The 22,892-nt window shown below is 35.9% G+C and overlaps 1 protein-coding gene across 8 annotated transcripts; it reads left to right on the forward strand.

Moving 5' to 3' along the window:
* The first annotated feature begins 1,118 nt into the window (after positions 1–1,118).
* On the forward strand, positions 1,119–22,172 carry LUC7L3 (LUC7 like 3 pre-mRNA splicing factor). Of its 8 annotated transcripts, none has more exons than XM_058168682.1 (11): positions 1,119–1,439; positions 7,564–7,630; positions 9,044–9,083; positions 9,257–9,422; positions 9,885–9,959; positions 10,047–10,151; positions 12,006–12,167; positions 14,051–14,325; positions 14,519–14,679; positions 19,891–20,031; positions 20,137–22,172. In XM_058168682.1, exons 1-11 carry the CDS (start codon positions 1,341–1,343, stop codon positions 20,316–20,318), a joined length of 1,473 nt encoding a protein of 490 aa, XP_058024665.1. In that variant the 5' UTR covers positions 1,119–1,340; the 3' UTR covers positions 20,319–22,172. The 8 variants fall into 8 exon arrangements, with proteins under 8 accessions (XP_058024665.1, XP_058024664.1, XP_058024667.1 ...); XM_058168681.1 differs by having other exon boundaries at positions 1,121–1,439; positions 9,882–9,959; XM_058168684.1 differs by having other exon boundaries at positions 1,122–1,439; positions 9,278–9,422.
* The last annotated feature ends 720 nt before the right edge of the window (positions 22,173–22,892 follow it).

Raw genomic sequence — 22,892 nt, forward strand, 5'->3', positions numbered from 1 at the left:
CCCATCTAGCAACTGAAACTCACCACATGACACCTGGAAAGATTACATCAGCCAGCAAAGCTAGCTAAGACCCCCACCCCCTGGGAGTCTGACAACCAATCAGGATACTCTTCCTGTGCCCCAGAAAGTTCAAAGCTCAGAAAAAGCATAAAGCCAGGGAGCGCGCAGGATCTCTCCCCTTTTCTATTCAGGATCTCAAGCCATGTGATCCTGGCCATTATTAAACCATCTTTCCAAGCAGCCTCCATGTTTCCAGTGTCTTTGTCCCCACTTGGAACTGAACCCAGATGGATATTTCTTCCAACACATGTTTACTCAAAAGTAAATTCTATGGAATTCAGTGACACTAACATCCTGTTAATTAGGACTCATAGCCTGCATCTGTAATGTACTTCTCTTGAGACAATTTCTAGCAGTTCCAAACCAAAAACAAATATGCAAGTTTTAGTTTCTTAATTAAGGGAAAACACAAGACAAAGGCCTCAAAAATGGAAGGCAATGAAATCTAGACCACTGTAAAGAATCATGGATAAGACAGGGCAATTACACACTTCTGTAGAAGCAAGGGTCATTAGTTTTATGATTTAAAAAAGGTGAATGTAAGTTAATAGTTAATAAATGTGTTCAGATTCTGACATACAGTTCGTTCTTTTCAAACTTTTGCGTGGTGGTGGTGCTAATTATCTATATGCCTCTCTTCTTATTTTGAACTCTTCTGGACTGAACCTTGGTGATCCTATGGGGCAAATTATTTCTTGAGTTTTATGTGAATCAATGTAGGATTTTTCTATAAAGGTTTGAAGAACGTGCAATGCAAAAGGACGAAAGCTCCACTGTGTATTTTTCGAGATCCTGGTAAAGTTTTGAAATGGAAGATTTGATTTTTCTAAATAATCCCAAATCCACAAATATACTGTAGGCGGGTAATAAAGAAGGGTATGACTAATCAGCATTAAAACCTTGTTTGCAATATTTAAATTTCTTGCTGGGCAATCTGCGTTACAAAACTCCGCAGAGAACTTGTCTGGGCAAATCTGTAATACGGTAAACAGCTGCCTGTTTCTTTTTGTCCTGCAGATGAGAAGGGAAAGTTAACAGAAGACCGACCGCGCCTCTTCCATAGCGACGAGAACTCCCTTACAGACGCCTCGCGAGCCCTTGACGACAAGCCCCGGGGGGCGATTATGCGAGGGAAGCGCAGTGCATTGTGGGAAACGCCCGGGCTCGACAGTGCCGCCATTTTGTCTCTGTCACTCTCGGAGCGGCGAGGCTGCAGCGTTTTGTAAGGGAGTGGAAGCAGTCGAGGCGGTAATAATTGGGTCGGCGGCGGACAGGGCACCATGATTTCGGCAGCCCAGCTTTTGGACGAGCTTATGGGCCGGGACAGAAACCTCGCCCCAGATGAAAAGCGCAGTAATGTGCGGTGGGACCATGAAAGCGTGAGTGTTAGCTGAGCTTGGGCCTCCTCTGTCCTCTCGGGCCTCCTTGTTCTCAGCCGATTTCGCGTGTTTCGGGGGTGGGAAGAAGAAAACGCGGCATAGTCCGAAGTTTGCCTGGGCGAGCCTAAGCTGGGAGGAACGAGGAGCCGGACCCTGTGAAGTGTAGCGTGGAAGAAGGCGATTGCGCGGGTTGGAGGGCGTTAGGCCTTTCGAAGGGAGAAAGAGGTAATGGGTGGGAAAACTCGAAGGGGTGGGGGTGGGGGGCTGTGCAAAACGACGTGGACCTGAAGATGGAGGACAAGCCGGGCCACGAGGCCCGTCGCGCACCGTATAATTGAATCGCTGCATATTGAATTATTGTATTTAATGTCTGGGAATGTGGCGCCTAAGAACGTGGGGGCGGAGAGGTAGGTGCGCGCGGGAAAGGGAGCGACGGTTTTGAAGTGTGAGAGTCAAGAGTTTTCAACCCTAACCTTTTTCTTCTATTGAGGAGGGGATGTTATTTCACAGTCGTAAATTATTATTTTTTTTATCATTCGGCGTGAATTTGTGCCACATTTTTAGTTCAGAGCAGAACTATACGGTTTGCAGAGACCGCGAAGGACATAGAATCTCATTGAATAGGGTTAAAGCGGGCGTGCGTGGGTGGGAACTATTATAGCTAAGTTTACAGAAATAAGAAAGGTAAGTGGGTAATCAAACAAAAGACTAGAATTTCGAAGACTCACATTAAAGAGCATAGCATTTTCTCCTATCCATTATGCCACTGTGAGGTTACCTCAGAAAACTCTCAGATGACTAAAATGTTTCTGAATTTGAGATGTTCATAAGGTTATAGGCTGCCATGGAGTAAATATATTGTAGTTCCTTAAGATAATAGAAAAAAGATAGCTTGTTTCACTTCAGAAATAATAACCCATGCATTTAGTTCAGCATATATTGAAAAAATGAGGTAGCTTGCCTTGATATATTACTAAACATATCTATTCAAAGATAAATTCTATTGAGTTCATTGGGACTTATTTCCAAGCACAAATATATGGAATCCTAACCGCATGGTCTCAAATGAACCCAATTTGAAATATGACAGCATTTGCCTTTATTTGTTGTTCAAGAAAGTAGAAATCTTACTAGGCAGTGAAATGCTCGCATAAACTCTTGTAGTAGCACTTCTGTGATTAAGAGTGTTGATTAAATTAGACTAATTAAATTTAAATTAGTTATCTAAACCTAGTAGTTTTGAAGGAAATTCAATGGTTTTAACTCCCTACTTTAGGCTTAAAACACTACTTTAGACTGAATGAATGGATGGGTTTTGTTTTGTTTTAAATCAGTACCTGGAATTAGTTCTATTAACACACATTGAAGGGAAAAAAAGTCATGTTTGCTTGTAACTGCTTTACTGTACTACCTATCTCATCTTTTTCCTCAAGAGGGAATGTTGTGGTGCCTGTTTATTTTAAATCTTAAATGCTAAATGTCATTTTATAAGTTTTTGACTTTAAAACTATGCTATTCAAGTTTTATCAGTATATCAAATAATCAAAACCTCTCAAAAATATGGAAATATTACAAACAGCTTGTTCACAGAATTATAGAATTGGAGGGGACTTTAGGTCATCTCTGGAAATCTAGATGGCGGCTTTACATACTATATACCTTCATGTGGTGTACCAATTTTGCCCTTTCCTGGATCAGGAGGCACTGTGCTCACTCATGCTTTTGTCACCTCCTGAGTGGGTTATTATAATGCATTCTACATGGGGCTGCCCCCAAAGAACATGCAAAAGCTTGAGTTAGTTCAGAATGCAGTAGCATAGACAATTGTATGTCTTCATTTTTTCCACCTAATACCTTTGCATCTTAAGCTGCACTGCCTTCCAGTTTGCTTCTGGGTGCAATTTGAGGTGCTGGCTGTTATCTCTAAAGCCCTAATGGCTAGTACCAGGGTATTTGAGGGATTTCCTCATTTCCATCATTTGTACCTATCCCATTAGGTTGGGCAGGGGGGGGACATGCTCTGGGTCCCATCTAGTAGGAATTCTCACAGGATCCAGAAAGCAATTCTTTTCCATAGTGGGCCCTGCATTCTGGAATACCACACTGCTCAAAATTCATCTGACCCTGACATAGCTCACCTTCTTAAAATCCTTGACAATCTTGGCTGCTTTGACAGGCATGGGAACCAGGAGAGTGATTGATTCCATGCTACTAGTATGTTCCAGAGCCACTTTGTATTAGTCATCTGGGAACTCTATGAGAGGTTTTTTTAAAATATACACACAAACACACACACAGAGAGAGAGAGTGTGTTCTTATAATGTACAGGTATTTTCCCCTTGAGCATTTGTTTACCAACCATTCTAAGATTCAGGTAGTCCTCAGCTTATATCATAATTGAACCTGGAATTTAGGTTATAAGTTGTGATCATTAAGCAAAATGCCCACAATGACTGCAATCTCAGCTCCCCTTATTGCAATTGTTCAGTCACTGTGAATTGTTAATCAGACAACAGAACTGACAGTCAAAGGTGAGGATGTGCAGAATGGGACTCCAATGCTGGATTGGAGTTCCCCTTTCCTCTGTGTACAGAAGGGAAATCCATCCCAAAATCTGAGTGTTTCAGCCAAGCAACACTTTTGCTGTCAAGGAGGTTGAGTGAAACTGTTTTTTCTGAAATCTAAGCAGAATTTCTTCTATTTCATAAGGAACCTTTTTCATCCAGCTTCCAGAAACAAAAGGGAGTCCTTTGAGCAGGCTACAGCAGCTTGTGACTCCCTGCTGGCCTCCCCATTGACTTTCTGGAGAAGCCAGCAGGGAGATTACACATGGCAGTCACATGATTACAGGCCTCTCCACTGTAAGTGCATAAAGTTGCCAACTACCTAGATCACAATCACATGACTGCAGGACTGCTGCAATAGTAAGTTCAGGCATGGGTTGTAAGTCCATTCAGCACTGTTACAATTTCGAACAGTCACTAAACAAATGGTTGTTAATCAAGGACTGGTGTGATAGCACTGAATAGTCCTAAAGTTACAGCGCTCACATGATCAAAATTCAGGCACCTGGCAGCCCACCTACATTTTAAGACTGTAGATGGACTTCAGCTCCTCTCCCCTCTCCTTTTGGTGCCCTGCACAGCTGCACTCTAGCAGCACTGGGACTGAAGTTGAGGCTTGGGACTGAAGTTGAGGCTGGGGCCTTCAGCAATTTCAGCCAGCCACTACTGTCCCTGAGCCTTTACTTTAGCCCCAATGCTACCGCCTGTTCTCTTAATGCATTGGCTTTTTTAGCAGCTGTCCTGCATTATGTGCTCTTATTAAACTTGTGGTTGATAAACACACCCAGATTCCTTTCTCAGCTACTACTTCTCAGCCAGATCTCCCTTATCTAATAATTAGGCTTTATATCTTTTCCTATCCAATACTTAGGCCTTATATTTCTCCCTGTCAAATTCCATTTACTGATTTAGCCCATGTGAAACGTCACTGTTTCATCTAGGGTTTTGTTGGTTTATCTATTTACTTAACATGATTACTTGGCTTTTATACCACTAGTCTAGGGGTCGGCAACCTTAAATACTCAAAGAGCCACAAAAGTCCTAACCGGAAGCCCCATTCAATTCTGGAACTGACTGGAAGTCCCGTTGCTCCATCATACTCTCCTCCTAGCGCAGCATCCTTTTTACGCTATCTGTCCTAACCGAAAGCCCTGTCAATTGTGGAGCCGACCAACAACAGGGAGCCGCAACAGGGGGATGAAATATGCGGCTCCAAAGCCGTGGGTTGCTGACCCCTGCAGTAGTTATACTTGACTCTGGGTGGTTTAATGACCTAACAATAATAAAATTAAAACAATGTAAAATAGCCTTCATAACACCAGTACTGTTGTGAGGCTGTTTGGTGTAATGAGCTGGGCTCGAACTGCCAGAGAGAAACTATTTCTGGCTGGCAATTCCAGCATCATTAAGTCACTCTCTCACAGCCCAGCTCATCTCACAGGGTTGTTGTTGGGTTTTTTTTGGGGGGGGGGGAATAGTAATTATATATTAAAAAGGAGAAGTAAAATAATCACCTTGGGTGCAATCCCAATATATCCGGAGCACCAGTTAAACACAATCTATGTTGACAAAATCACCAGTCAATTGCAAAAGGCAGCTTTACTTGGAACAGTATATATCCTGCGACAACACATTTAACACCCATCAAACAACATCTGCCTATCCCTGGTCTTTCGAAGGACTCAGTAGGTGGATAAAAATGCCAAGGTCAGTCTAAACATCTGGCTGACTATGCCACCAGTCATACTAATAAGAACAAATGCATATAATCCAGAATTGAGAAGACAGCAATAAATAGCAAGTGCTGCCTCTGCAAAAAAAGCTAAAGAAATAGCGGACCATTTAATTAGCTGCTGCAAAAATATTGCACCCACTGACTACAAACAACATGACAAAGTAGCAACAACGCTGCACAGTGCAATATCTGCAAGAGATACCATTTGCCTACAAGCAAGAACTGCTGGGACCACAAAATAGCAAAGTAATAGAAAATAAAACTAAAGTGCTCTGGGACTTTAAAATTCAAACAGACAAGCACTTCTCAGATAACACCCATAACATAATAGCAATTGTTGATTTTTTAAAAAGACAAAAATGTCTAGATAATGAATGTTGGCAGTACCTAGAAGAAAAGAGAAAGAACTGGGAAAAAATCAAAATACAAAGATTTACAAATAGAAGTAGTACAGCTTTGGCAAAAGAAAGCAAAGATAGTGCCAATAGTGATAGGTGCCTTGGATACAGTTCCAAAACAAGTTGTGTACTACTTGAACTCCATTGACAAGATCATCATCAGTCAATTTCAAAGGACAGCTTTACTTGGAATAGCTTGCACCCTGCAGCAATACTTTTAACACCATCAAACAACAATATCCTTGGGAAGGATTCAATAAGTGTAGAAAAATGCCAAATCTAGTCTAAACATCTATATGGCTGAGTGTGTGACAAACCATAATAATGAAATCCAGTCATTGGTAAACAGTATAAGAATATTAGCACAGATAATATTAATGGAAGTTGGCCTAGAGAAGTGTACTACAGTTGCAATAAACCAGGGTAAAATCATAAACAGTAATGGAATTAAAATGCTGAATGGCCAAATTATCAGGAGTCATCAGGGTGAAGTTTACAAATATCTGGGCATTTTATAGTTGGATAACATCAAGCATGGACAAGTTAAAAATGTGAGTAGTAAAGAATATATCCAAAGAATGAGAAAATTGTTAGAGACTAAATTAAACTATGGAAACACCATCAAAGCCCATCAATAAATGAATCACCTATGACATAATACACTGCTGGAATTATTAACTGGACATAAGCTGAATTGAAAAGATTGGAACAAAAAGCATGATAATCTAGTGTCTATGCATTACATTCCTATAATTATATTACTAGATTGTACTTGCAGCTGAAAAAATGGATGCAGAGTACTTCAAGTAAAACTATTAAAGAAGGAAAGTATAAATTGGCTGATAAACACAGCCAAGAACAAGCATTGAAGAACTTAATGTACAGCACACAAACCTGAATATCAGAATTATGTAATAAATAAGATAGAATGCTGGGGAAAAAAGCATTAATTTCTACAAAACATCTAGAAGAAAATTGACAAAGATAAAACCAATGAGTTACAAGTGGAATAATACCTTCTATTTCCATGTGGGACAGAGTCCAGTAGGTGCTGCTATTCAGTAACATGAGCTACTCTATAGAATTTAGAATTTATAAAGTTGTTTCTCTGTGTCATAATATATATGGGTCTATGCATAAGTTTGTATGTATTTATTTTGTCATATTTATGTAATGTACATTGAAGATGGTGACCATTTGAGAGCTATATGCAACAAAATTTCATTTTAATTTATGCCAATTAGTGTAAATTTAAAGTGATAATACAGTTATTCTAAGTATTCGAATAGTGTCTTCTTAGAAAATGAGAGCAGCTATCAGTGCAAAAGGGGAGGGGAGGGGTGTGGTACTGGTACATTGTCAATATTTTTATTTGAGTAAATTTAATATTGGCAAAAAATAATTATAATCTTGTTCTTATGTTTCAGGTTTGTAAATACTACCTTTGTGGATTTTGTCCAGCTGAATTATTCACAAATACTCGTTCTGATTTAGGTGAGTGTGTGTTTTCCCTGTATGCAGTAATTGGTTTAAAATTTAATGATAACTTCTCTATCTCTTTAGAATATTTTTAAGTGTTACTTTAAAATTGATTAAAATCTAATTATGCAGGTGTTCTTAATAGATTATATTCTAAACTTAAAATGATAGAAGTTTGTTTATTTTTAACATGCATATTAGCTTTCTAAACAAAATGTAATTTTTTTTAGTTTTGCAAATGCAATTTAGTGTTAGCTTTTCAATCTCTCTTTCATAGCTTTTCTCCATGTACACTTATGTTCTGATAGATTGCCCTATTCTTTGAATCATGCTTTAAATCTAACAGCCACAAAATTATATCCCAGTCTTAAGATTTGATTCATCTGTATATTCATATACAGAGATAGATAGATAGATAGATAGATAGATAGATAGATAGATAGATAGATAGATAGATAGATAGATAGATAGATAGATAGATAGATAGATAGATAGATAGATAGATAGATCCATATTCATAATATGGAGATGCACACAGCTATTTTAAATAAATTGGTTGATTATTTAAGAAGATGTTTATTAATTACATAATAAAAATAAATAAAATATTTACAAAATATAATAAATGACTCAGTATAATAATTAGAACTAAGACATTGAAAAATATCTATTTCTGTATATATTCACAACGATAGCTTTATATCATTCTCATAATGTTGCAAGAGACTTTATTATAGGTAGTCCTCAATTTGCAACAGTTCCTTTATTGAACATTCAAAGTTATAATAGCACTGAAAAAAGAGACTTAAGATCATTTTTAACTCTTACAATGGTTGCAGCATCCCCATGGTCACATAATCAAAATTCAGATACTTGGCAGCTGATTCATATTTATGAGGCTTGCTGTGTCCCAGGGTCATGTGATTGCCTTCTGTGACCCGACAAAGTCAAACCAGATTCACTTAGTGATTCACTTACCGTATTTTTCTAAGTATAAGATGCACTTTCCCCCCCTCTGCGCATCCTTTCAAACGGAGAGCCTCTCAAGCAGAATTTTTTTTTCTTATTTTCTTCCCCCCAAAATAAGGTGTGTCTTATACTCCAGAGCATCTTATACTCCAAAAAATACAGTAACTCTGGCAAGAAAGGTTGTAAAATGTAGCAAATTCACTGTCTTGCTTAAAGCAACAGAAATGTTAGGCACAATTGTGGTCGTAAGTTGAGGACTATCTATTGTTTAAACATTGTACTACCAAAAATGTAACATTGCTTAAGGAAGAATTTTTTGAAATTTTGTTGTTTTTTGTTTTGCACAGTATTAACACTTTAATAATAATAATAATAATAATAATAATAATAATAATAATAATAATAATAATAATAATAATAATAATAATAATAATAATAATAATAATAATATTTTTTCAGGTCCATGTGAAAAGATTCATGATGAAAACCTAAGAAAACAGTAAGTATATATGTAATTCTGCTTAAAAAGTTTCTAATAGGTATAGCTAAAAAGAATAATTTCAGTACAAAAGACCCATCCAATATTAATTGAAATTGAATAGCTCATAGTTTCTTTATGTATCTGCCATGTATTTTGGTTAAACAGACACTGTCTTTATTATTAACCTTCAGATACATTTTGGACATTGATAGGTATGAGAAGAGTTCTCGATTCATGAAAGTAGGCTATGAAAGAGAGTTCCTTCGCTATTTACAGAGCTTGCTTGCTGAAGTTGAACGTCGAATTAGAAGAGGCCATGCCCGTTTAGCATTATCTCAAACCCAGCAATCCTCTGGTGTAAGTATAAAAATGATAAATAATTAAGCATTTTGCATTTTAATGCACATTTTTTTCACAAGTTTAAAGTAGCATTATGTTACATTCAATACAGTACATATAGACTTGCCTATCTATAGCATAATTATGAAAAATCACTTAATTTATTTAGAAAAGGCCATTTTACTTTTACATGGGTAACAGAGTAGTATCTCAGATTTACTGCATTGCATATGACTTTCTTCTAATTGTGTTGAATTTATCAGAAACAGATTAATATGAAAGTTTTAATTAAAATACTTATGCTCATCTAGACTCATTATTCCCAGCACCTCATTTCTGAATAGATATAAATAAATCTATTTTTATTCTTTTCAGTTTATGGCAGCTTTGTATTTAAAATGAGCAGTGCAATAGACATAAGGATCAATAAAGCAAAGGGCTGTTTTATTTGTATAATGATTACCTTTTTATATTTAGCAGGCAGCAGGACCTACTGGCAAAAATGAAGAAAAGATTCAAGTCTTAACTGATAAAATTGATGTACTTCTACAACAGGTAGAATTATCTTAACTATATATTTAAAATAAAAGTAATATTTAGGAACATAAATTAAAACTTAAAAGTGCTTTTGTTTTCTAATAGATTGAAGAACTAGGTTCTGAAGGAAAAGTAGAAGAGGCTCAAGGCATGATGAAACTTGTTGAACAGTTAAAAGAGGAGAGAGAACTGCTCAGATCAACAACTTCAGTAAGTAAGAGTCTTGCTTTAAGGTTAAAAACCATTATCGGATGAAATCAAATCTTAGCTATTTGGTAAAAAAGTTTTTTTCCCCTGTGTTTTTGTAAAATATTTGTGTGTGCGTTTCATATCACTATTTTTATTCTTCACCAGTCAGACAAATTTTATATAAGCTCCAGATAAATCATCTGATACGTATTTTGTAACGGGTGGGCATGACCATATAAAAGTAATTTAAATTCTGTGACAAGTAATAAATCATAGATAGAATAAAGAAACATGGAATCATTTTCAAGATTTATATTTCAAATCCCACTGAATATACTCACATTAGTGACAAAATTTCCTTCCATAATATTCTGGAATTTTTCTCCAAATTCAAATTGCTTCTTTTTTACTTGGTTTTCTTAGGCTTAGCCAAACTATGTTATTTTTGTTTTTAATATAAAGAGGTAGTTCTCAATTTACAATTGAGCCTATTATGTTGCTGAGCCAGACAGTTGCTAAGTGAATTTTGCCCCATTTTACAATATTTCTTGCATTTGTTAAGTGAATCACTACAGTTTTTAAGTTAGTGACATGATTGTGAAGTGAATCTGGCTTCCCTGTTGACATTGCTTATCAGAAGGTTGCAATAGGGCAGGGGTCTGTAAACTTGTCTCTTTTAAGATTTGTGGACTTCAAGTCCCAGAGTTGAATTCTGGAACTTGAAGTCTACAAGTCTTAAAAGAGCCAAGTTTGCAGACCCTGCAATAGGGGATCACATGAACCCAGAACACTGTCATTAACTTGAATCAGTTGTTCTTTTTTTGTTGTTCTAATTATTAAATAGTCAAATTAGGAAGAAGGCCAATGAAGTAGAATTCATGTAGATTGCAAGTACAACATGTCAGGTTTTTCACAGCACTAGTACACAAAGCCTATTTCCCCTTCAATTATTGTCTCATATTTGGGTTTTCTGTGGCATCTTTTCAGAAGCCTAGCCCAGTTTGCTATGGTTGGATTTGTATTGTTTCAAATCCTAGCGCTTTTCACAAAAATCCTGAGTCCAAGAGATCCCATCTCTTTCAGTGCTATTATTGCTGTGGTTTTTTTTCTTCCAAGTCTGTCAACAATCTGCTAATTGTTCATCCTCATTATTGCTGCTCTTGAATTTAGCTGGTACATGTCTTTACAATTTCCTTTGGGAGGGGGCATTTTAAGCATATGGGAAGACTTAATGCCTAGCCTTCGTTTACCACATTTTGAAATCCCTGAATTTTAAACTGATACAATATATACTTACATTGTGGAAATTGATTCTTGAATGAAGAGTCAAGTACCTACTGATATTGTGTGGCTCTTGAAATTAATGCCCGGGTGTTTCTGATTTCATGAGACTAAAATTAATATATATTCTATTTTGAGCTAAGAATTGCTGAAAATGTTAATTTCCATATCCTTTACCTCTATTCTTCTGAACATCTTCATCAAATGGTCTATGATATATCTTCAAAAATGCTTTGGAATTGGCTCTCATAGCCTAGTAGAATTGAACATGAAGATAATTTCTTCTTGTTAAAATACCTGTTGTAAGGGAGAATTATTATGGAATTAAATCTTTACGTTTAGGGCCAGCAAGCCCCAATAATATGCTGGTCATGTTCTTAGGAAAATTATTTTTAATAACTTCTGATTTAAATTTTTAATGTAAAATTTTAATTTTGAATTCAAATATTAGTTCATAAATAGGACACCTGTTTTGTTATAATTTTAGAGCAAATTGAGAATTTTAGAGCACAGAAATGAAAAAAACTGAACTCTATGCTTAAAAGAATTTGAAATGTCTTGGCATTTGTTAAAAAAAGAATGTTTATTTTCCAGACCATTGAAAGTTTTGCAGCCCAGGAAAAGCAAATGGAAGTTTGTGAAGTCTGTGGAGCCTTCTTAATTGTAGGAGATGCACAGTCCAGAGTTGATGATCACTTGATGGGGAAACAGCATATGGGTTATGCTAAAATTAAAGCTACAGTAGAAGAATTAAAAGTATGTTGTGCTATTTTTTCATAGATATACAAAACATAATGTGCTTATATATGAATATATGAAACAGAATGTGTTGTTCAGTGAAAATTCTGTTTGGACTAGTGACTTGCTAATATCTAGTATTTCCAATATATTCAGGTAATCCTCAATACCAGTTGGGACTAGAATTTCTATTATTAAGTGATGCATTTGTAAAGTGCATCACTTAGGGATGATAATCTGTGCAGGCCCAGTTGCCTTTGTTAATTGAAACCCACTGTTGTTAAGCAAGGAACATCCTGCCAGTTTCCTACAACCAAAGCCAGTAGGAAGCTCCAGTTCCAGTCCCAACAAGCAGCTAATCTGCTTCTGCTGGGTGGAGGGGAGAGCATGGGGATGCAGGGGAAGGCCAGGGAATGTAAGGGGGTGTGGCCAGCACATCATGAGTGCAGAGAGGTTCAGATAGGATGCATGGGTGTGGGAGATATAACCGAGCAACCTGCGAACCCAGCGGGGAAGGTTGTAAATGATGATCATGTTTGGCAGTCGTAAGTGCAAATGGTTTGCCAAGCACTCACATTGCAAATCATATTGGCTGCAGAGTTGCAAAGATAGCTGAGGACTTGTAATCACCATTCATTTGATATCTCAGTCACTGTCTGAATGGTTGTAGGTTGAGGACTATCTGTATGGGAATGCCATTACAAAAATAGTTTTAGCATGCGCTATTTTGAATATTGAACTCCTTGTAATACGTGAATTGGTGTTTCTATATACTGTACTATACATAGAAAAAATTGTTATTTCTATTTTAAATCATATTCCAGAAAAGCTGAAATATCCAGTATTGGAACTATTTTGCAATAAATTGTTTTATAACATAAAACATAAGTTGTGCATAAGTTGTGAAAACAGTCCAATAGAAATAACTGGCAGATATATATTTTGGTTCTTCAGGAGTAACTGTTTACTAAAGTAATAACAAAAGTTCACACTATTCTATGAATTTGAGCGTATTCAGTCTAGACTATTTCATATGAAATTATGCCTTATCTCAAGACTGCATGTAAGAGAGAACATGAGTATGTATGAGAGAGTGATTTTGGACATCTTGAATATGTAAATTCCACATAATGACTTTTTCACATAAAGGATTATGTTATTAGTTAATAGGATTCCAACATCTTATTTGGTTGACTGACTGCTATATGCAGTTTGTAAATAAAACACAATCAGAAACTAAATACCGTATTTTTCAGACTAAGACGCTCTGGACTATAAGACACGTTAGCTTTAGAGGAGGAAAACAAGAAAAAAAATCTGCCTCTGCCTGTCCCAGCATCCATCCGGTATTCATCTGGGCAGTTCGCTGCCACCGCCCATTCACCACTGAACCGGCCGGCAATCCCCGCTGCCTAGAACAGCTGCTTGGCGCCATACCACCCCATTTCCCCCTCACCGCAATATTCACTTTAAGACGCACAGGCATTTCTGCCCACTTTTGGGGAGGAGTGCGTCTTGTAGTCCAAAAAGTATGGTAATTCTTATTTCTTAAGACTAATTATAAAATCTAATATAAATCTTAACTCTGTATTATTAGAGTTGCAAATCTGATAATGGAATGTTCTGGGCTTGTATTTCATATACAATCTTGCACAGTGCTAGAACAATGGTGATTTTCTGCAAAATAGAAAGGCTTTCCTTGTTATATTTAAATTGAAAAATTTTAGCTTTGTAATCAATGTTAACATCAACCTATATTTTACCATTCTTTGTATTAGTTTCATTTAAAACTGGGCCATGCCCTTTTCAGCTTCTTTAAAATTAAAGATAAATATAGTAACTTTAATATGTTATAGTCAAATTTTGTACTGGTAACATTTTGGGAAAAATTCTTTTTCAAGGAAAAATTAAGAAAAAGAACTGAAGAGCCTGAACGGGATGATCGATTAAAAAAAGAGAAATTAGAGCGAGAAGAGCGAGAGAGGGAGCGTGAAAGGGAAGAAAAAGAAAGGAAGCGACGACGTGAGGAAGAAGAAAAGGAAAAAGAGAGGGCTCGTGACAGAGAAAGACGAAAACGAAGTAGATCACGAAGCAGACATTCAAGCAGAACTGACAGGAGAGGTAGTCGGTCTAGGGACCATAAACGATCAAGAAGCAAGGAGAGAAGACGAAGCAGGTAAATATCTAGGAAATGGCTAAAAACATTGCAGGGATAAAAAATGAGGATATTACTGATGCCAAATGTTTGGATGAAAACTGGCCTAAGAAATAGAATCCAGTTTTCTGAGAACTTTCTAAACCCTCTTGAGATGTCAAGTTTTTAAATTCTTGTGATAGATATTTAAATACAATTGTGTTTTTAATATTAGAAGTCGGGATCGACGCAGAAGCAGAAGCCATGATAGGTCAGATAGAAAACACAGATCACGCAGCAGAGATAGAAGACGGTCAAAAAGTCGGGATCGTAAATCATACAAGCACAGAAGCAAAAGCAGAGAGCGAGAACAAGAAAGGAAATCCAAGGAAAAAGGTTAGTTCATCTCGGTGCTATTAGAATTGGCTGCAGAATGATGCCGTCTCCAGGTGGACAGATTCTCATTTTCTCATAACCTTTTCTGAACTCTTGTAGTAAACTTAAAATAATTTTAATCTTATTCCTAGCACTGCCATATATTGCAGATTGCAAGTAGATAAAATTAAGTTACAGTGTTAGCTAGCCAACAGCTAGCTTTTACAACCTCCCTCAACTTTTATATTCATCAGTATGTATATCTATTTTGTTGAATCTTGTGTTGCTATTTGTCCTCTTTACAAATGTTAATACTGAAATATATTGAGGTGTGGGTTTTGTTTTTGGGTTTCTTTAAAAAAAAACTTTTGTATTGGCAAGGAACAGATATTGTTTATCTTTTCACAGAGATTAATTTTTTTCCAGCACCTCACTTTTTCCATCCTAGTCCATGGCATTCTAAAAAAAAAGAATCTCTTTTGGATCTTTATAAAAATTAACAAACATAGTAGTTTTCTTTTTGGTGAAGACAACATTTCATTCATTTCTTGAAGGCACACAGTTTATACTTTTACCAAACAAAAATTAGCATTAACTCTTGATTTCTCAGAGTATAGTATAATTTTTTTAAAAAACCAATTATGACTACTTTTATTTAAAAAGTGGTATTTTCCTTCAGTAATGAACTTGTTAATATTTCTTCCCCAAGGTAGTTCTCTCAGTCTTGAGATTAGGTGTGCTTACTATTTGCAAGTTTTTATTTTTTCAAAATAATTCAGAAATAGCCTCCTGCTTTGCCGTACCTTGATTATATATTCATTGTTAGCCCTGAGCTATTTTGTTCACTAGTCTGCCTTGGTCATTTGCAATGCAATTCTGCAAATATCTACTAGTAAGTAGATCCCACTGAATAAAATTGGGTAGACTTCAACTCTATAGATTACAACCCTTAGTTGTGAGCAGTATTGTTTACTCATTGTGTAAATTGCTTTGTAATTGTTACATTAAACTTCTGTGAATTTTGGTTCTTTTCCTGTCATGTGGAATTTTCATCTTCAGGTTTTTTTTTTTCTTCCAATTGGGTAATAGTTGACAGAAATGTAGCAGGCTACTTCACTGGATATAATTCTGGCTTTGCATTGCCTTCTGGTTCTGATACTGATTAGGCAAAAAAAAATTAACTGTTATGAAATAATATTTTAATAGTGGCTATAATTTGATAAAATTGTCCACTATTGGTCTCAAGAATCACTATGTTTGAAATGGGAGTTGCCTATTTCTTTGTATTAATCACCATCTTCCAAAGAAATCAATAGCAACATTCTCAAATCTATAATGAACCAAGCACCAGCCACATGTTTATTTGGTAGTAGAGCATTATCTGCAGGAATACTAGAAGACTTGTACTAGAAGACTTTTCATCATAGTACTAATACAGTTTGTAAAATTTGTAGCAGTTGATTCCCTTACTAAAGGTACTGGCGAATTGAAGCAATAAATGAGACTTACGAGAAAGTTCTACTAGTTCTACTTACTGTAGAAATATTTTTGACTGCTTCACTCCCTTCAAAGGTAAATTTTTGTTCAGAATTTGCAAGCATTGTCAAGTACTTGAATTTGAACTGTTTCACACTTAATAAAGCAGTTCACAGTATTAATTGAACTAAACATTAGGTATTTAAATTAATAATAGGGTTAAGAAGTATTTAGATTATTTTATTACTGTAACTAATTGGCTTCCTCTTAAATATGAGTAGTGTGAGCAACCCTTCTGCATATATGCAACTTCTTTCTTCTGTTTTTCCACACATACCCTTTTTTCCAACTTACTGTTGTGGGGACATATTTGAAGCGCTTGCTATGCTAAGGTGTTTGAATGTATGTCCTTATTGCACTTACTTTTTATATATATACAGCAGTAGATTTTAGTAAATATTGTATGCAGCTTTCTGTGGAAATTTTTTTAACGACAATAAAAGAACACAAATATTCTATTAGCTTTGAGTAGAAGAACTAAAGCACTAAACAAAATTCTCTTTATTGGCCTATCTAAAAATGTAACTATCATTGTTCCCCACCACCATCCCTGCAATTTGAAATCCTACTTTACTAGAAAAGCTAGTAGAAGCAGAAAAATAAAGTCACATGTAGATAAATATGTATGTTTATCTATTACTAAAACTGTGATGTCTAAATTTTAACTTGACAAAATAGTGCAACATAGGACAACACCTTCTGAACCAAGATAATCTCAAATGAATGAATTTAGAGAAGGTGTCCAAAATCCAGGACCTATGACTCCCTTGGAATTGAAATTTTATAAAACATTTTATGACATAAAATTATCATAAAGCATTTAGTGACATGCAAAATGTCCCAAAACATTTCCTGTGATCAACCCCTGATGTTTAACTGTGCTACACAGTTCAACATGGGTTACTTTCAAGGCAGATACATCTGTGAATATGTCCCTGAACTTTTAAGAACTTTTCAAGTACTTTAGAAGCTCTGCCATTGTTGAAAGCATTGAAGAATCTGGTAAGGAAATATCTCTGAAACGAAGGCCCAGAGGGTCATGCGTTGCCTAGTATGTGCAATTTTGTTTTAGTTTGATTAATGTGGTAATAGGATTTTCATTCCTGTCCCTCAGTTTGAATACCTACAATTAAATATGGTACTGGCATTCCTCTTACTTCAGAGAGCTTTGGAACATATATGTTCTCATAAGTATAGGCTTGTTTTCAAGGAATAATATAAAAGACACCTAGTCTTTGTATATATTATTTGAGAAAAGTCATTCAGTCAATGGTCTGGAATTCTAAACATCTACCATAGATATTTTAAAAGCACACTTTTCTTCCTCTAGATTTATCTTCAACCCTGATGTTATTAACTCTTATGTTAACCAAAGGATCCTTCTCCGCTTGTCCACTCAAAGCAACCCTAAAACAGCTCCAGGAGACTTGTTTTATCCATTTTTGAATGGCTATTGAACACTATTTAATCTACACATGATAGAAGATAGGACTATTGAACTGGCTGCATAAGTCTGCTTTTCCTTGTAGATCTACATTTGACTGCTAATAAAGCAAAATAAGGGACGCGGTGGCTTAGTGGGTAAGATGATGAGCTTGTTTATCCAAAGGTCAGCAGTTCAGCAATTCGGATCCCTAGTGCCCTGTAAAAGAGTGAGCGCCCATTACTTGTCCCATCTTCTGCCAACCTAGCAGTTCAAAAGCACGTAAAAAATTCAAGTAGAAAAATAGGGACCACCTTTGGTGGGAAGGTAACAGCTTTCCGGGTACCTTTGGCGTTTAGTCATGCTGGCCACATGACTATGGAGATGTCTTCTGACAGCGCTGGCTCTTCGGCTTTGAAACAGAGATGAGCACCGCCCCCTAGAGTTGAGAACAACTAGCACATATGTGCGAGGGGAACCTTTACCTTTATCTTACCTAAAGCAAAAATGGATCCATTAATACAGTCTACTCCATACAGTTATCACTATAAAACAGGCAAGTTTTTAAAAGAGTTTCAATGATAACTGGACTTTTGAGACTGTTTTTTCTTCATGTTTCCATTCCCCTTAGAAAAAGTTTCATATACATTTTTCTTAAGGTTTTTGAAAGTTACCTATGTAATAAAGTTATTTTAAGGGGTTTTTTTAGCAACAGGAAATAAAGTCGTCTTAAGGGGTTTTTTGTTCCTTTGTGAAACCAGATTGTTCAGTTTTTTAGAGGCTTCAATCAAAGAATAGTTTTTATTTGTCTCCAGATCGCTATTAGTAAATAAATCCACTCCAAACAACTGCATATTCCATTTGGCCATTTCAAAACTTTTATATGTGTCATGCTAGTAGAAAAAGTTGATTAAACAAATTAGTGTGGTCCAAATATGCCAAATGCATTCTTACAGAAATTCTGCTTTAATGGGATAATAATTCAGTAATAATTTCTCATGAAAATTTCCTTGGGAGTCTGTGCATAATAAAAATGCAGTTCATAATAAGAAATAGAGCTAAATTTTATTATAATTGTTTAGCAAAGGGTACATGCTTGCTTCTGGCTTTACTAATTTTACTGATGACTTGACAACACTCCGTTGCAAGAGTTTATCTTATTAGTCCCGACATTTTGACAACTGCTTGAAATTGTTTTTTTAAGGACCCTATTGAGTTCGTATCTCAGTTCAAATACGTAAGCTGAGCCCTAATTTGTACTTGTTTTGCATGTGAAAATTAGGTACAGATTTGCAAATAAGATGAAAATAGCAAACCTACTTCTGCTTTGAAGGTTATTTTTTTGCTCCCCACAGTAATGGATTATTAAAATATCAGCCTGATGGTGCATCCACACAGACTACTTTCTCTCTTCCTGGCAATGGTGCACATAGGGAGATACTCCCCAGCTGTTGGTGAGGTGATGGGGCATAGCAGGCAAATAAAGGTAAAACAGATGGGCTGGGCTGTGGAAGATAGTGAAGAGGAAGCAGTCACTAGCAGTTGGGGGTTATACATGAACCTATGGCTATTTCTGGGAAAGCTTGTCACCAAAATTACTGATTATTAAAACAATTAGCATGCATATCTACTTGTTACTGCTCTATAAAAAATAATGTTAAGCCTAAGACAGTGATATGCATGGCTGATTTAAATAGCCAGATTGAAAACTTACATCTGTATGTTCCTAAAGGGCAAGAAGATTTATCTATGTGTTAAGTTTTGCCAAACTTTTTGGCATTTCTAACATTTTAGAATTTCTAAGCATTTTAGAAATATGCTCATTCTGTTCACAGATTATTGGTGTTGTTTCTTAGAAATAAGTCTCAGATAATACTTTGGTCTGAACTAGACCTAAGCAATTAAGTGTGGTAAGATTTGGTTCATATATATTTTTATGCTAACTACCTTGAAAGCTGATAGTTTGGATTAGATAGCATATATTTAAGCCCATGATTTTGATACAAACTAACAAACAAATCACTGCTTCCTGCAGTGTAATTTAAGCAGTACTATCTCACCTCCTTGCTTTTATCCTGTCCACTTTTCCTGAGCTCAGCATTTGTTCTTTCTGAAGGAATGACTCTTAACATTTGCACTAAATTTTTACAGCTAGCTGATATCTCAGCATGTACTTTTGCAACTATAGTTGATGTCTCAGCATACACTTTCACACCAAAAGAAATGTGTGTGATTACTGTGAAGTCCATGGTCAATGTCTTCTTTCATGGCAGAAAAGAGGGGATCTGATGATAAAAAAAGTAGTGTGAAGTCCAGTAGTCGAGAAAAACAGAGTGAAGACACAAGCATGGACTCCAAGGAAGGCGATGCTAAGAATGAGGTCAATGGGACCAGTGAAGACATTAAATCTGAAGGTGACACTCAGTCCAATTAAAACTGATCTGATATGACCTCAGATCAGACAGAGGTAAGTGCATTATTTCAAACTTTGATTAGGGCTTTTTGTTACTGTTTAACAGTGCAGCGTAAGTATGTACAGATGAAGATGGATCTAAGACAAGTAAGAAGAGATACTAAAGCAACTTCTGAAGGAAAACACAGTGTAGTCCTGCAAAATCTTTTGAGGTACATTGTTTTGTATCGGCTGTTTTGTAGCAGATTCATATCCCCTTTAGTGTGCCTTTTGGGAACCTATTTGTAATTATAGTCACCATAGAATTTAATTATCCTATTTTTATTTTTAGGGGATTTGTTATCTTTTTTTAACACTTGATCTGATTTTGTAATTAAGTCCATATTGTGTTCGTGCATCAGAAACATTTGCTTTAATACTTAATATTTGAGGCACATATTGGACTATTTTGTTTTTATATAAACTGCTAGTATTTCTTTGTCAAGGATGTTTCTAGTTTTTTTGCTTTGCCTTGCATTCTAATGCAGTTTGTTCTGTAACTCGAGAGCCAGTAGCATTGGATTGATGGAAGTGTAGGGTTTATGAATAATTGCAGCTGACTACCATACCTCACACAGCGTTGGTGTTGTGAGCGGCCCATGAAAAGCCAAATTAAAAATCAAGGATTCAGTCAAACTAAGCAGGTACTCATGCCAGGTACTCCTTTCTCTACCCACATCCATGTTTGAATGCTGTTGCCTGTAATCTTTACGCTTACTGTTGTGTGTTTTATTTACAAAAAGTGAAAAGGAATCTTTGTGAATATTTTGTGAAAATCGTTAACCTGATATTAACTTGATTGGCATTTTCTTTCAACTGTGTGTAGGGATGCACTGCTGCCCAGAATTAGGTATCTTTAAAGAGTATTAAATGCAATAAATACTACCTAATAACCGCCTTGTTACATTCAATGCATTTCAAGTCTTTAAGAGGTATGTGTTTATAATTTCCTACTGCGTAGGAGAATTGCCAGGCAGCCATGGCACACAGCAATATATTATTGGCTGATACCAGACTTGGGAGGCAAATGAAATAAAGGCCAATATCAGGAACACTCAATAGGTATATATAACTGGCAAGAATATTCACATTGCTTTGTTAAATGGAACTCAATTTAAATATAAATCACCTATTCTTGATTTAGGATTTTTCAGGGTCGTTCCTTTTAAAGTATAGACCCAAATAAAAGAAGAAGCCAAACATTCACTTCCTTTACAACATAGCTTCAACACATCTAAGAACTGCTAATCCTTTACAAAGCGGGCCTATGCATGTTTACACAGAAGTAAATCCCATTGTATTTTATGGCCCTTACTCCTAAATAAGCATGCATAGGTTTGTAAACTTAAGAGGTATAGTCCTTCAAGCACTGACATTCAGTTTCTAATCATACTTGTACCTGAACCTCCATGGCATTAGATGAAGCTTCCCAACAGCATTGATTGGTGAATTATGCTATCATTTTGTCCTTCTCTGTCACCTAGGGGCTTTAAGTGTATTAGTTATGAGATTTTTTAAGGTAGAGAGGGCAGCAAACAGGCAATAGGAGCGGCAAAACAAAAGTCACCTCTGTTCACATGATCTGACTCTCTCTTCCCAACATTTTTGCATTATAGGACAGCCATGTGACAAGCCTGCGAAGAATCCTGAAGACTGCTTAATATGAAGATCTGCTTTAAAATGAGGTGAAAGAAAGCTGTAGTGGCATAGAAAAAAATTAAAGTTCTGTTAGATTGTTTTTTTAATTAAAAAAATAATAATTCAGGACTGTTATGACATCTCAAAATACAAAGAAGTTAATAAGCAAGCTACTGAAAATTTAAGTCTTTTTATCATTTTTTTCCTATAAGACTTTTAAGATGATAAAGCAACATAACCTGAACACAAGGCTTGCTCAGTGTTTAATTGCGAGTTTTCATTCTTGAACTACGAAATACAAAAGTAAATGTTTAGTATTTGTGTGACTGAGATTAAAACAAATCCCATTTTTACAGGCAAGCTATATATAGCTTCTTGATATATTCTAATGGAAATAAAGTATCTGAATTTCTGTTACACATTTGATTGTCATTGAGTGTTTAATATTAAATAGATTTCTTTCCACATATGTGTGTTCTAGTTTATTCTTCTCTATTCCCTATCCCTATTAGGAGAAGTTAAGAATTTTCTCAGAACTATTCAAAGGAACATTTTTTTAAAGATCTTACATAAAACCATCCCTCCTGATGAACAAAAATTACAAATAACCATCATTAATTAAAAAATGGAAAAGTAAAATTATATACCAATAAAGAAGTAGGTCAGGGTCCTGGTGTTTCTGAGCTTGGTTATTTTCTTACAGACATTTCATTACCCAAATTAGATAACCTCATCAGTGCAAATGATGATGATATGTCTATAACAAAACAACCAAGCTCAGAGAGCACCAAGGACACTTCAGTATTTTATACACACTTTCTAGAGTAGTCCTTAGCCTATAAAGGTGTGGCTTCAGGGTTCTTTTTCTTAAATAAGCAGAACAACCACCAATGGACCATGAGTAGTTTCTTTCTTAAGACCCAAATTGGTGGAAGACAATATTTATAATCTAGGTTCTAAATTGTTAGAGACTTTGTGAATACGTTAGTGGGAAATTTTGCAATAGATTGACCTGCCTTGTGGTGCAACCAAAACAATCTGGAACTGAACACACTCAAAAACGTAGAAATGGTGGTAGACTTTAGGAGAAACCCTTCCATACTTCCACCTCTCACAATACTTGACAACACAGTATCAACAGTAGAAACCTTCAAATTTCTGGGTTCTATCATATCGCAAGATCTC

Source organism: Ahaetulla prasina, chromosome 2 (assembly GCF_028640845.1).
Source record: "Ahaetulla prasina isolate Xishuangbanna chromosome 2, ASM2864084v1, whole genome shotgun sequence".
NCBI classification, from domain to species: domain Eukaryota; kingdom Metazoa; phylum Chordata; class Lepidosauria; order Squamata; family Colubridae; genus Ahaetulla; species Ahaetulla prasina.